This window comes from Pezoporus wallicus, unplaced genomic scaffold, assembly GCF_028554395.1.
Source record: "Pezoporus wallicus isolate ANWC-B61680 ecotype Strahan unplaced genomic scaffold, APGP_CSIRO_Pwel_v1 contig_1876, whole genome shotgun sequence".
Lineage (NCBI taxonomy): Eukaryota > Metazoa > Chordata > Aves > Psittaciformes > Psittacidae > Pezoporus > Pezoporus wallicus.
This window is the reverse complement of record NW_026638337.1, coordinates 3,395,386-3,411,580: the sequence shown is the minus strand read 5'-3', so window position 1 is coordinate 3,411,580 and position 16,195 is coordinate 3,395,386. Positions and strand designations below refer to the sequence as shown.

General features: G+C 36.8%; 1 protein-coding gene across 4 annotated transcripts in view; it reads left to right on the top strand.

The window, feature by feature from the left end:
• Nucleotides 1-16,195, top strand: part of DCLK1 (doublecortin like kinase 1) — a 244,478-nt gene that overhangs the window by 187,769 nt on the left and 40,514 nt on the right. For 3 of the 4 annotated variants that reach the window (XM_057410443.1, XM_057410442.1, XM_057410444.1), the window contains 2 exons: nucleotides 12,557-12,641; nucleotides 14,001-14,109. In XM_057410443.1, coding sequence (XP_057266426.1) covers nucleotides 12,557-12,641; nucleotides 14,001-14,109 — 194 coding nt within the window. Of the gene's footprint in view, nucleotides 1-1,051; nucleotides 5,884-12,556; nucleotides 12,642-14,000; nucleotides 14,110-16,195 lie in introns of those variants that run through there. The other variant, XM_057410445.1, reaches the window with a different exon arrangement.

The window sequence follows — 16,195 nt, the reverse complement described above, 5'->3', positions numbered from 1 at the left end:
AGCTGGTTCCATTAGCCTTCCCATTCCCATGTGTTCTTGTATTTCATCTTGTAGTTGTTTGGTTGTATTTTGTAAATATGTCTTACACTTAAAAGATCCACCAAAACACTTTAAAAGTGTCAGAAGTTGGCTATGAGTTGTGCTGGGCACTTGCCTGCACAACACCCCTCTAAACCATCAGTGATGCTTAATTTCACCTCAAAAAGATAGCACTCTGTCTTCTGGCACTTCTCTTTGCTGAACTTTCTCTTTCATTCAGTGCTGTTGTGTATCTTGTGTAGGATTGTTGTGCTGTGTAGGTTGGACAGGGCAATGTGTCATCCCCTAGCACCTCTGGCATTTGAGGATTATCTGATCCATCAGAGAATGCTTGGGTTGGGTACTTTAAAAACAATGAATCCATGTACTCAAACTCTCCGTCTGCTCTCAGGACCTGGTTCCTTGGCTACCGTCAGAAAGAGCCTGTGATGGGGGTTTTACATGCTGCCTTTTTACACATGCACACAGACACAGAAACACTGTGGAAAAGAGATACCATTATCAGTGCGATATAGGTAATGGCAATATTCAGTGTCAGCATTCTGTGGCTCAAAGCCTGCTGGATCCATGCTATATCACCACGGGGTGGCAAGTTCTGATTACCTTATGTAAGGTAAGCACTTACTTTCTCACTGCTGTACGCCAAACAGCAAAAAGGGAACTGTATTCCCTTTAAAATTAAATTCATAGTGCCAAATTTCCAAACAATTAGGAGACTCCTCCAAACACACAAATATTGTCTTAATAGTTTTTAATAGGACAAAATCAAAGGGAAAAACAATTGTGTCTTAGAATGTGTTGTACTTTGGAACTCCCAACTTTATTTACTAATCATCTGTTTGTTGAATAAAAATAATTAAATTACATTAAGCCAAAAATCTGAGTATATAGAATATGTGTATTTTGTGTTAAACAGTATCTTCTGGTCCACAGTAACAAAAAGAAAATAAGACATTTGCAGTGCAACAAATCAAACACAATAAACAAATCTATACTGCACTTCATCTTACAGGACCTGTATCGCCCACTCTCTTCGGATGATATGGATTCGGTAGGAGACTCAGTGTAAAAGAGAAAATGGAACAATGTTTATGGTTTGTGATTTGGTGAAGGTTTAACATTTTTAAAGAGAATAGCTGCTAATTTACAGTTATAGTGAAGCACACAAAAGAGTTTTGCATATTTAATATCAAAAACTTGGGGCCAAATTAATTCGGGGGGGGGAGAGGGTGTATTTTTGTCTCTACCACTTCATTTTAATGCAAGAATTTGTAATGAATGAGCCATTGAATATGTCCATCAACTACAAAACAGCATTGTGCACACTTTAAGGAATGAAGATTGGATAAGGTGAATGTAATGCAAAAATCTATAATGGGCACATTTATGAATAGCACTCTTTTTATAATCTAGGGTACTGATTATATGTTCTGTTTTTACCATGGGTATCTTTATTCATTTTGGTATGAACAGTTAATGAATACTTTGCTTTTACCAATGAATAGGTAAAATGCAGAAAAGAAAAATCCTGACATATTAAACTGCTTGCACCATGCTGTCTGATCCTGACACACATATTTGGAACACTCTAAGTTTAGCCTTTTTCTCTAAATGAAAAGAAAATTAAGAAATCTTGTGTGTCACAGGACAAAAAGTAAACCGCTTTCAGAGCAGTGTTCAAGTTCTCTTCACTGCATTACCATCTGATGACTGTAAACAGAAGGGTGTTCACAGGAAACATCAGTGTTTTACCTGGCAAGAGCTGTTAATACAGATCATCTGCATGTTGCAAGTAAATATGGACAGATTTCTAAATGAGGAATCTGGGAACCCACTGGGTATTAGCGTCATCAGACACACATATGATACATTTTGGAAAAACACAATTTGCCTGAGAAACTAGTGATTATTTTCACTTATGTTAAGAACAGGAACATTGGCTTTTTATTTGCTGTGATAAGGCATTTTATGCATTTTTAAATGAAAGACTACAGAAATGGTGTTACTGTAAATGATCCTCCTATTGACCTAATTTCTCTGTTTTCATAATTTCTAGAGGTGGTCATTTTGTACAGCATGAATATGCAAAACTCTAGTGTTAAAGTAGGTCATGCATTATAACCAGTTGCTTAACAAATTATCTACTAATTTTGTTTTCTGCTGCTTTTTTGTGAGAATCTTAGTCTATTTTAATGCACGTAATAGCAATATTTCCCATCATTGCATATTGCTTTAAATTTTATCTGTTGTGTTTAAGCCCATTGTGTAGCCATCACACATTTTTTACTGTCTTATACCTTTCTGTTCAGTATCTCAAATGCTAATGATTTAAGAATTAGAAATTAGTGTGATTATGATCCTCAACAAAAAATCTATAGAGATTATATTTTTAAGCTACTTGGTAATGATTTAATGTATTTTGAAATCAGGAAAATTTACTTAATAGCAGCAAATGTTTAGCTGCCACATGCCAACTTTTAAATGTAATGAAATAATTCTGTTACACTGATTTGTCCATGATAAAATTCAGCAGCTAGAAAATGTTGGCATGTGATGTTATAGCTTCACTGTATCAGTATTGTTTTCTTTATGGAGGATATTTACAAAAAGAAGTAAAAGGGCAGCAGAATACAAAACCTACCTTCTCTGGTTTCAATACTTGGTTCCAGTATCACCTGGAGAGAAAGTCATTGATCTGGCAGGTTTGCTGAAGCAGTTAGGTCATTCCCTTTTGAAATGCATGTTTTGCCATTCCTGCTTCAGACTTCAGATCTAAAACTGTTCCCAGTAATATGACCAGTCATGTGTCCCCCCTCCATACCCTGATCCTCTAAGGCTGCCCTGTTCTACTGAAAAAGTTTGCAACTGTGAAGTTATTTGCATTTTTTCCTCTTACAAGGTACTGATTTTATAAAATATATTACTTACTCCCAAGAAACGCTTATTATATAAAGGTACATTGGGATCATTTCCCAAATATTCAGACAACTCCATGAGACTGAAATACTTCCTGATGTTTTGAAAATTGTTTTTTTCCTGTGAAGAAAATAAATTCCAGGAATTTTAATTTTCCTCCCCTCTCCCTTCTAAGCTACTGCTGTGTAAGGCAGTTTATTAAGAATGTTTGTTCTGTGCAGGCAGCACAGATTGCCAGCAAACCTGAATCCCACAGCTTTTTCTTAGCTGTGGAAAAGAAAAATGGACCTTATATCAGTAATTGTTATCATAGCAAGTTCTACATCAAGACTGTTTCAAAGAATATGCTAGTCCATAACATTTAATCATTTCAGCATATTTTTTGTATTAAGGGGCTGTTCAGGGGCAATATGTATCAGTATTTCATTTAAGGAATGAAAGTCCCTCAGAGATTGAAAAGGTATACTGTTTATAGACTTTGAGATGCCTTTTGTGTGGAATGTAATTCCCATTATACATAAGCATAAATTAAATGTTTCTTTTGAGCAACACCAGAAGGTTTTAGTTTATGGGTGAAACTGAAATTGTGTTTCATGATGCTGTAGTTCTGCTTGCAACAGCACAGGTTTTAGTTTGTTCCTAGATTTCATCAACCTCATTAAATAACTTAATAGCTTAAGCAACTTTATAGTATTTGACCCTCTTATAGTTCTCTGTATGCTGCATTATTTGTGCCTACTTTAAGGTGATTATGATGTAGCTAAAGAGTCTTGTATAGATTGTGAATGCTTTGCTTCCCTTTGAGCTTTATGAATACTTGTGATTATTTCCCTAATGCTTTCTGCAACTTTTCAGGGTTTTTTTTAATCTCCTTCTTTTACGCAACGAAAGGTTCACATGTGAAGCATAGAATGTGTATGTTTATATTTATATACACACACATACAGATTAATTGCTTTGAAACCCATGCACAGTCGTGTCACATTTGTGGCTTTAAACAAATATGTGGGGAAAATGTATTAGTGGGAGGATGTTCATCTGGTGGGATTTGCTGTAGCTCTGTTAAAGTCGGTGGAGCTGCACCAACCTGCACTGGGCAGCTCCTCTGAGGAAGTCTGCACAATTTTAAGAGATCTCATGTACAAACAAGGGCTAAATTCTGCTGAGTTTGCAGTTAGTGGCAAAGCCACCATTGACTGCAAGGTGGGAAGGGTTAGGACCTTATGCACAAATATATTATATATACACAGACAAAACATTAATCATAATTTTGAAATGGTATTATTTTGGTATGTTCAGACTTGAGTTTCTAGAATTGCACTGTTCAAAAGTTTTTAACTCATGCAATATTAGAAGTTATTTTGTTCAGTAAAATCTTTAATCTTTATTATCCAATGTGAAAATTGCTTTTCAATTTGCAAAATAATTCAGCAGCATCACATTATATCTACTTATTTTTCTCTTTAAACAATTTTCACAGGGCATATATGATTGTAAAATGAAAATTCTAAGGCATTAATATTATGGCTATAAGCATATATTATAAGAAAGGTTATATAATGTTAAACGACCTTGAAGAACACCTGGCTTGAGATTGTGTAGTATAACAATTCAAATAAACAATAGTGTTTGTTTGCTTTTACAGTTTCATACTTCACACTGCTGTGAAGTATGTGAATTTTGTGTGGTAGACTATGTTGCGAAAAATGTCCTCCAACTCTAAATGTTAAAATGAAATAACAGTAATATAGAAAAGAACCTCTGATCAACTCAAGTTTACTGTTTTGTCAAAAATAGCAGCAAAATGAACAAACCGGAAGTCTTTGTGGTGTTACACAGATTAATGTTGTCTGTGCTTTTTCTTGTATTCAGTTAATGGTATACAACCAAATGACTCATTATTTAATCTTCACTTTCAGTTTATCTGTTAGTGAGAGGATAAGAACTTGTATCTATGAATGATCAACAGAAAAATAACCTTATGTCACGCAGTCAGCAGTAGCTTTACACACAGAGTAAAGCAAGCAAGTAGTTGTCACACTCTGGAAATGGGCGTGCTTCCCCCAGGAGCCCCTCCGTTCCAAAAGCAGGGCTTGCCAAGCAGAGCAGGGGCTGTTCTGAGCTGTGTTTGCTGTTGTAACACCTTTCAGCTGGCTCAGTTTGCCTGTTTCACCTTGCACCTGATCACAGACTTGCTGAGCTCCCTCACTCCCCATGGAAGGCAATGGGTATGTAGATACTTCTCGTGTACACACACTTAGCAAAGGGTTGTTAAAAACACACACAGTGCACGCATACTTATCCACACGCATTTTAGTGTCTGTATTGGCGCATGTTGGTTAAATTCACGTTTGCTTAACTTAACCTTCAGCAGTGAAGTATGAAAAAAGGTGTACGGTATTCAGCGTGTACTTGTTGTCTGATGTTCTCTTAGGTAATTAGTTTTGTGTTTTACCCTGCAGTACAGTGTTTTGGAATTTGAACTCTAGTAAAAGAGGAACTAATGATGTTTGTGCGAAGGCCTCTTCATTTTGTTAGTTGCACTATGATATTGTAAATATTGGCACATTTACAACATAAGTTTAAGATTTTACAAAGTTATGCATACAATTTTTTTTTTCTTTTTCAAAAAGTGCTTGGATATTTTCTTTTTAAAATATACCATTTTTGTATTAATGTGATGCAGGAAACCAAAAAGAAAGCTGTTGATTTATCAACAAAAAATGTAAAACTTGCAAATGAATGTTTTGTTTCATTTAATCAGCTGAAGAAAATCACCTTAATTTTTGTGCCATTGTTTCATCATACTGTGTTGTACTTGTGTTTCATATTTGACCATGTCATCCTGGTTGCAATTTGTTGTTTTGGTAGATTGAACATTACTGTAGATTATTGTAAGCAATGTAATAAATATATTTAAAAAATGCACACTGTTCAGTGAGTTTATTTTGGAAATGTGATTAACAGGCTTTAAAAAAATACTTGCAGTTGGTATTGGAGTTGGATCAGCATTGTCCATCTGATGGTTCCCTTGGCGTATGGGATTCAGGCATCCTAATGGGTCCCTTTAAATAGTCAATGTATTTTGTGCTTTTTTAAAACCCAGGCTCTAGTGTGTAGATGCAAAAGATCCTTCGAGGAAGAATTTGGCTTCTAATATGGTTTTTTGGAGACAGTAAATATACCTGCCTTGAATTGCTTATGGGTAAGCGTGTGTTTACGACAGGGTAGACTTGAAGTATGAAGTGAGAAATTAATAGACTGTCCAAAGCAAGGTACCATCTCCCTGCTGACAACTCAGCTACAGCAGTGCTCCTCTTAAGGCAAGTATTAGGCAAATAATGTCTGTGAAAAGCTAACAGGACTGAAACATACCCATGGTGTTTTAAAATAAGTAACTTGTTTTCTTGATATATCTTTCCACTTTTTAAAAACACACATCTATAGCCTGGTTTTATTTTTATTTTATTTAGCAGGGGCGGGGAAGAGAAGTGTTACAATTTCTGACATTTCATCTGCCAGTCTGATGCTTCAGCTGTTCAGACACTCTCTTAGAGGGATCTGTTGGCCTGATAAAAGTTCTAGTTTTGAAACCCACTTGGTTGCTAGTAAATAGGTCTGCCTAAAACCAGTATACAGACATAGATAGAAGCAGTATGATAGAAATGAGGAAGAGTAGACACAAAATAAAATGTCCCTACCAAGAATACCAGAACAGCTTTCAAAACTCAACTCACAGAGATAAAAAAGTGATTGCTCTGTGCCCTCAATTGGGTGGAAGAAATAAGAACCTCCTTTGATGGTCATTCAATTTTTATTCTGTAGTTGGGTGGAAAACTTTACCTGTGTATAACTTTAGAAAAGGAAACCTCATTGCATCATTGTACATGTGACTTTTCATGTTAACCACAGTATGGATACAGTAATGACAGGTCACCTTCCGATTCCGTGAATCTGATACTTTTTTTTTAGATCATCAGTCTTTTCTAGAGGATTCCAAAGGTCTAGTGAGCCTACAGTTTGAATTATGGCTCTACTTTTGAAACAGCTGCTAGAAGCTAGCAGAGGTTAGATATAAGTTTACTGTTAAATATTATATAGGAAACTATGTTGGTTTTTCAGAATTGCCTTGTTACACAAATCAAATGAGTGTATAAGAAGTTGACATTGCAGGTTAGTAAAAGGATCCTAATAAAACAAAGTACTTGAAAAGTCAGTTTCAATCTGTCAGCTTGATTTACTTGCAAACTCTTCCATTTGTCCCTCTATCCCTCAAAGAAGAAAATCAACACAAGTTCCTGAATGACGCACACCAGAGTATTGCTTGTGTAGTTTAAACTTATCTCTTCTCCAAGCTGTGTAAATCCTGAATTGCATAAATTTCCCTATGTAGGGCCTCTCTTTAGTCAAGTGTCTAACAAGCCAGGGCAGGATGTAAACCTGTGGATAAATAGCAGGTTTTCATACATTTTTAATTGTTCCTTTCCAGATGAAGCTGTTTATAAATAAATTTAGATCTTGTTTAGTGAGCTGTCTGAATTTGAAAAGAAAGCAATTAAATAATTTTTCTTTCTATACGTTGAATTTCATTGGCTTCCATTCTTTCAGCATGCAGATTGTGGATTTGATGTTTTTCCATGAAGTAATTCTTTGCCAGCTCTGTACTGTTTACATGTTTTCCCCTTCTGAGCTGTCTGGGCCAAAAAAAAATGTAAACAATTAAACAAAAGAAAATCAAAACTATTTTTTACTAGTTAGAGTGGGGAGAGGGAGTTTCAATATAATCTCTTTGCTTCTCTCTAAATGGAATAATAAAAGCTGAACTCGTTTCTTTAACGCTGGCATCAAAATATATTATTTTACTGTTTTAAATCAGTTGTCTTCTGCTTTACCTTTTGTTCTCTGAAGATGTATGATTTTGTTGTGTTGATTTACTTATTTCTTGCTTAACACATATTGCATACATTTTTTAAGCCCTTCAGAGTCCTTTAATGCCTGCACTGGACTGTTTTCTTGATTTTACTATTAACAGTGATGATATTTAGGCTAGGGAATTAAATTTGTCATGATTTCATGACGGCCAACTTGCAAAAGTTATTTAATAACGATACTGAACACTAGTATGGGCTCCAAAAGAGGTGAGCATGATTCCTTAACTGTTTAGATTTGGTTTTAATGCTGTTTATCCTTGCTGAGCTGAACATCTAACATATTACTGACACACATTGCTTTTTGTATGTTTTTTAAATTCTGTAAAATTCTTCAGAATAGGGAAATCTTAGGAGGCATCATTTAAAGACATTAATAATTCCCCTATCCTGCGTCTGCTTCCTGAATTTTTACCCTTTGTTTACTAATTTTACTCTTCACTTTACTAAGCCTGTTTCTAAAACAGCAGAACTCTGCATGAGATCCAAACTTAGTGTTACACCTGTGTGCATTTCTGTTACTCACATTTCATCCAGATGCTTCCTTCATGCTAGGAACATACAAAGGGATCTATTGTTGAGCGACTTTCTAGACGACAAATGTGCTAATAAAGGATTTGAGAGGTTTGGAAAACTAAATGCAGCGTTTGGGGTTTAAGATTCAGGAATCTGATTTGCCTTAGAAAACTTTCTAGTCATACTTGTTTTAAGTTTCTTTTCATAACTGCTGACACTTATAGTCTACAAGAATAATTCCTGCTGTTGAAGTGGGATTTTAAGATTAAATTAGGACAAAGGTGAGTATGTGGAGAGAGAAATTACAGTACTATTTATTTTACTGCCTTTTTTTCATAGCTTTAGCACAGTTTCCACTGAGATACAAGCTATTTACAAAACAGTTGCTAAATAAATCTGCCAGTGAGACATGGATGAAACTCTATAGTACTGATGTTTCCATTCACATCAATGAGATGTGTGGTGTGCTGACCATCTGTTATATAAACCTGAATAGGATCTGCAATCCTTACATCAAATAACTGACTCTTTTATGCCATCGCTTTAATAGAGGTGCACCATAAAAATGGCTATGTGCTGGCAACCTGTGCAACTGGACCCCTTTAAATCTGTGTTATAGTGATGACATTTCAAGCACCTCAACATCTCTTGAAATTAAAGCAGCTAATTAAATTAAGGTCTGTGTGTTGAAGAGATTATATTCGTGCTTAGAGTTTTTTTTCCCCCCTCCCCATCTTCAATATCCCTGATGGGGTTCACAGCTGTGAGAGCGACAGTGTACGCAGCAGACTGCCTTACGACTGGCAAGCCAAGTGGAAGGAACAACAAGACCCACAAGGATTGCTGGACTCGGAGGGCTTTCAGCTTGTGAGAACAGCAAGCTAATTAAAGTCTAAATAAATGAAATGTCCTTCCAGCTAAAGTAAAGATAAATAAATAAATACCTCTGTGTTGTTCCAGAGAATTGAATAAAGATAAAAATATTTGTTTCCTGTTTATCTAGTAATGTCTCTTTAATGGTGGAAGGGGGTCCATCAGCAGACTTGGTGAATATGCAAATGTACAGTTTCTGATTTCTTTTTAATCTGTTGTTTTAATAGGAGGGGTTCAGCAAAGGTAGTGAAAAGTATGTGATTTCTTCACATTTTGCAACTAATTTAAGAATTTTGAAATTTAAAGCTTTCAAACTCTCAGTATGTATTTTTAGCAAGTCTGCTTAGCTACTGTTACTTTTCACTGACGAGCTCTGCTTCTACTTACCCACTGGTGCTTTGCACGCAGATCTCACTGAGGGAGCTGTATGCTTTGTTTGCAGACCTATAGTATAGTAAATGCTACTAGTGCATCATTTTAGTTCTTCTTCAGTTATAAATATCATCTTAGTCTTCCCATTCTTATGCAGTGTTGATAAGTAACGAGGTTTTATAGCCTTTAAATTTTCTATGGGCCACTTTTTTTCCAGTTTGTTTAATTAAACCTAGCCTAAATACATATTTAGTGAGCTATACATAAGACAGATCTATAGGAGTGAATTTAATTTCAGTTATGTGTAGGCCATTAAGACCACAGTTTTAAAATACATTTGTCTTTATAATATGTATTCTATATGTATGTAAAATATATTTAAATACATTTGTAAATATATTTGTATTTAAAGTGTAGCGCTGCTGAAGCACTTTGCTGAAATGAGCTCTCAAAGGGGTCTAATTTTGGAGGGAAATGACTAAGCAGTTACAGTTCTCAGCTAAACCTCATCTTGGGGATCCTTGAGAAATTAGGTTCCCAAGTAGAAATTTGAGTCTGTCTAGGCACCCATTCTGAGAAGATGTGGCCACCAACTTTGGTCTTGATTTTCACTTTTCCCACTCTCAAGAATGAGAATAATGGGTGCAAGACTCTTGTAAAGGGACCATCAGACTGCTAAAGAAAGCTGCTAAAGAAAGTGGTGTGCGGTCAGCAGTCTTGACCTAACATCTTCTGAAAAGTGTAATCTTATTATTTGAAATAGAAAAAAATAAAAATCAATAAAGCAGTTGTTTAATAATCTGTTGGAAACCTAGCACTAACCTTTTTGTGTTGTACCCCTTAACTGTTGTAAAGGTTCATTCCTGATGATATATGTAACAAATATTAAACATATTTAAATTGTCGTTCATGTAAGAAAATACTGTGGAGTGGGAAAAGAAGCAAGAAATTGGATGCCTGGTCTAGGAAAACAAACAGACCCAGAAGAATGAGTAGAGAAAACATGTTTTTCTGCTTATTTTACAAGCAGGCGTGTAAAGGAAACAATTCTCTCATTACATGTGTATAAAAATAGGCTTTGAGGGTGACTTCTCCAGGCATGAGAACTCCTAGCATTTTCCTGTTACCTTGATCCTCATCTGCTCATTTGTTCAAAAAATGAACCAGAGGTAAGTTTTTATTGACATGTCCTGCAGTTTAGCACAGCAATACCATATACATAAGCACGTCCTAATCATGAAACAAGAGCAGCAGTATCTTAGTGAACTGCATAAAATACATCGCTGCTGGCTTCTCTTGTCAAGAGGCAGCAAAACTGGTCCAAAAACTGATTAATGTCATTTTTAATTCTGGTCAAAGCTTAGAAGAAATGCTTTGGATGGATGAAAACAGTGAGCTGGGGTTGATTGAAAAAAAAAAAGGGCAAAGAATCTCATGGTAGATGGGATGTGCAAGCTTTCAGGATTATTTAGTGAAAAATGGGCGAAGTTTAACCTTCATCTAAATCATCTGACCTTAATCTGTTATGGGAGAAATTAAAAGTTAGTCTGTTCAAATGAACTTGGCATGCTGGACAGCTTTTAACTCTGCTGACTGCCTTCTCCCTGGTTCTGTAGTCTGCAAAAATCCCAACAGCTGCAGCAATAGTTACTCTTGCGCCGGTCATCATCTGTGCTCTGTGTTGGCAGAGGAGAGAGGTTGTTCCATAGATGCTGTGTGAAATTTGTGAAGGGGATTGGCACCCTGATTATGGGCATTTAGATACTTTGCAAATACAGATAACAGAAGCTGATGGTGTTTGTTAGTTATGTGCAGTACAGCCTGCAGTTTATGTAACATGTAGATTGAAGGAGGTAATTACGTACTGCAGCACTTTGTAACCTTCCAATGTGTGAACCTGAGAAAGTTTCAGTTTTGGAAATCCTCTGAATACTTCTCACTTATGTTGCAACATGACCCGAGCTTGATTTTGCTGTAGGTTTAAAGGACCACTATTACATTTGAGCTACTTCTTAGTTTCCTTTGAAGATGAGAGAATTCTGATGATGTGTTTGTATAGTTGTTATGCAACACGGGATAAAGTCCGTGTAGTTTCATCCATCTGTATGTGTGATGAAGCAGTCTTCCTCAAGTACCTGTCTAGAACCCATATGTAACTGATAAGACATTGATATGTGCTTTAGAAGTCTTCCTTAGTGAGATCCTGCCTGCTATAGTTTTAGCATCCAAGATGGGTGGCTACAAATCTCCTTCTAGAGATGATAGAGATACCATCCTCCTCCCATTAACTGTATAGGCAAAGACGCTGCACAAGTACTTAAAACCAGGGTATCAACGTGCCTCAAGTGAGCTATACCCAAACACTTTTCCAAAGAAGCAAACATTATTCACCCTGACATTTTATTTTTTCATACATTAACATAATGATTACTACCTTCTGGAACACAACTGGGGCAGATTTAACCAGAGGGAGGTTTGCAAAAGTAAGGAATTCTGCCTGTAACAAAGCCAACTTCAAAGGATTCATTTGTACTTCTAGTGGATGCCGTGTTAACGGTTTTGCTGAGAAAACAGTCTCCTGCCTGCAGAGGGCATACAGCTCCTCAGTTTTCCCTGCCAGAATACATGTAGAATAGGGAGAAACTAATAGACTGTACATAAATGCCTTACTGCACATTACTTCACATAATGAATCAGAGATGTCTCCATGTATGCTAGGGTAACAAAAGTATAATTTCAGTGAAAAAATTGGACTCTTCCCAAGCATTCACATAGCCCTACACCAAGTTAAATCAATACCTTATACAGTGAACACTGAAGCCTCTCCGAGATGTGTGTCCAGCAGGAATCTGCTGTGGGTACTTGTACTCCTTAAAAATCATCTGTTTTCATTTGTGTCTCTCCATTTCCAGAGCTCCCAACACAGTGGCTCCTCTACCTCATTAGCATCCACCAAAGTTTGCAGCTCTATGGATGAAAATGATGGACCTGCAGAAGGTAACATTTGAAGGCTGACATTTCAAATCAGTCAGTGTTGTGATAACAGCAGCTGTGTAGGAAATGAGTCATTCTTCCTGCCAGAGAAGGTGGGAGCTTTGCGGGTTGGATGACTCCATGAGTAGGCTCATAGGTCTTAGCAAACCAATTAGGTTCACTGTGGTTCAGAATTGATCTGGACATAACTATTGAGAGGTGTTTTTGTTGCAGGATACTCAAGATACTAGTTCCACAGGTGACGCAGTGCTGAGTGGATTATTTTAGTTAATTTTTGTCTCATCTGTCATGGTGCTAAAGAACATACTGCAGTCCTGGGTCTTCATTCAAAAATTATTAGTCTTACCCCATATTAGGGCTTTGAGCAAGTTGGCTAAGGGATAGGGTCTGCTTGAATACTGCCAGTTTACACACACAAACACGTAAGTGAGTTTGTATGTTCCCATCTGACAGTACCTCTACATGCTGCCTGTGAATTCAGGCAAGCCACAGCTCCCTTGTATTGTAATATTCACTTTTAATATTAAGCTGGAAAAAAGGACAGATAAAAATACAGTTAAAAGCACTGTCTTGAGCGTAAATTCAAGTCACATTTCTGAGAGGCATTTTTTTTAATGTTATGATATTTATATGGTAGTTTGTATCAGCTGCAGTTTACAGTCAGGTTTTAGAGGCATGTTAGGTATTTGTAACAAGCTATTCCAAATACATTTAGAAATAATGGTACATGAATGAGCACTAAAACACATGAAACTACAAACTTTTCTTATGCTTAGACACTGTGTAATGCAATTTTACCTAAGCATCTGGTGGCCAGGTTGCATGTGAGGTAGTGTTATTGAGAACATTTGCTTAAAAACTAAATATTTAATACTGGGGGAGGGGGAGAGCTAGCACTTAGCACATGAGGAGTTTTATGGATGTCTCAGTTTACAGGATGTAATAAAATAAGTGCTTGAGTGTTGGACTTCTTTGGTACATGTCTTTAATCATGATGTGTCAAGAAGTTCCAGCCCTTTTTGGAGGCTGGTCTGCGCTTGTGCAGATCACAGGGGCCTTTTCATAATTAAAAAAATACAGTTTTGGTTTTGTCCCTGGGGCATATTGCAGTGGGAATGGTAAACAATGTAACAGTCAAATGGTGGTATGTTTGAGCCCCCAAAAGTCTTATTTTTCATTATTGTATCTGTGTGAAACCTGTTGAGTATATACAATGTCAGCAGCATGGTTTCACTGTACAGTAAGTGGGATACTGACTCTGAATGGTTTCCAGGCTCCAAAGCCATAGACTTAAAATGCATGTTATGTGCAACATCTGTGTTTCCTTCACTAACAATAAAAATGTACTAATGATTCTTTCAGAAGTGTTGGAGGAAGGTTTCCAGGTTCCAGCATCGATAGCAGAGCGATATAAAGTTGGAAGGACTATAGGAGATGGAAATTTTGCTGTTGTGAAGGAGTGTATAGAAAGGTGAGGAGCATAATATACTTATTACTGTAAAAATAATCATTAATGCCGTGGTTTTTCCAGATCATGTTTTTAGTTGTAGACTATGGGACATAGGTATTCTGTCAATGCCAGATGGAAAAAAAGAGAGTAATGCCCTCTCATAGGAAAAAATAGGTTTTATATGTTTTTTTTCTGCTGCACTCTGCACTATTTTACCAGTTCTTTCTGTTAAATCTTCTGTTTGTGCTGAAATAACATCTTTTTTTTCAGTATATTCTTGCAACTCTCCCTTTGCAACATTAGACTGATGAAACATTTCACATGTAGATGAGTTCTGTAAAGATGTCAGAAAGTTTTGTGTGTGCAGTGTAGTGGTGGTGAACACAAAGAACTGACTTTGAATCCATCTATTCTGCTGTCTGACACTGAGGAGTAACCTGTCCATGTTTATCTGTAGTTACATGGCATCTCTCTGCTCCTTGACTGCTTTTTGCCATTATGTGAGCTTTAGGAGACTGCACTGCAGCCATTAAAATCTAATTTGTTCAGTCCCCTTTACCATTAAAAAGCGAGAACAGTCCCCCTTATGACTGATGACTGATTTTAGACATGAACTTCAGATTAACCACAAGTCACTTCAGCTGTTCCTGTTGCTAAAAAGTGTCCAGGTTGACTATCTCAGGTGTCAGGTTTTAAATCTGGCCAGGCAGGTCATGAGCTGGGTTTGAACTGGCTCTACCTAACATTAAGAGTGTAAAAAAAAATGGAACAAAAACATTTTCTGAGAAGAACTGTGGGAGCCTTTTGGTGGTATTGTTAAAAATAGGACAATATGAGGTAAAAAAAGATAGTGGGTATTTCATCTTCATGTCAAAGGATTTTAAGATCACTCATGTTATATAGTAGTAGTTCAGAGAAAGCAAAAAAAATCCAGAGCTAGAGAAGCCCAAAAGAAAGAATAGCGGTGTCAAGGTCTGATAACAAAATTCCACAAGTGAATTTGTATATACCCTATTACCATGTCCTAGAGAGAAGACTCTTAGAGAAGACTGTAACTTGACCTCTGGTCTCAAAGAAAGGACTTTAGTTTGTAAGAATATGATATTAACCCTAGAGAATGAGTAAAGATTAGATCTCATGGGATATTCTGATAAAATAGCTTTGCTGGTTTTAAAGCATACTCTCTGGAAAAAGACAGTTCCTGCTCAAAGTGTCTGGCAAAGTCAGAGACCATGAGGACAGCTGTTGGGGAAAGGGGAAGAGCATATTTTGTATCAGCCAACAGTGTGCTTGTGAGACTTAGCCAAAGGTCTCAGGAGCCCTTTAGAGCTCTGTCAGAGTTCCTGGTGGAACTGGTCATCTTGAGGGTGATAGGATCAAACCCTGGGGTCTGAACACTAGACTGGAGAATCTGGAAACCTAAAGGAAGCAAACCAAATAATATGAAAACAAGAAAGCACTAAAACACAGCCCACGGAGGGGGCATGACTGATGAAAAAAGCACAGGTGAAAACATAGAACTAAGAAAAGACAAAAAGACAAGCTAAGAGTAGTGACTGGGAGAAACAGATTACAAGGCAAAATAATAAAAGGTTGAGGTTTTGATACACTGTTATTCACCTGAACCTGCTAGTTGTGCTGAGAGATGGTTCAAATGTGCTAGTGTGCATTTTACAACTCTTTCTCAAGCTGAGAGAAAAGGCATGAACAAAATTAAATATATGTCCTGCCACATCTAAAAATAATGCAGACTGCAATATCCTTGAGACCTAAAGTTAAAACTGTTTCCTGCCCTCTTGTCTATGCCGCTGGTCCCAGAATTATCTGCTAATACAATGTACCTAGTGAATACGTGCTCAAATGACATGATTACTCAGGTATTCCCAGATACGTACCCTTACGGTCTCGGAGCTGTACCATTGCCAGATCCCATTTGTATCAGAGCTAGCACTTTGGAAGAGCTTGAAAATTACAGTAGAATTATTTCTGATAGTTTCCACTTCTAAAGGGTATACCATTGCCATTGTAAGTGCGTAAGGACAAATTAAAGGCTCAGAGGGTAAATTAACTCCAGTATGTGTACTCTTCAAAAACATTCTTCACAGTC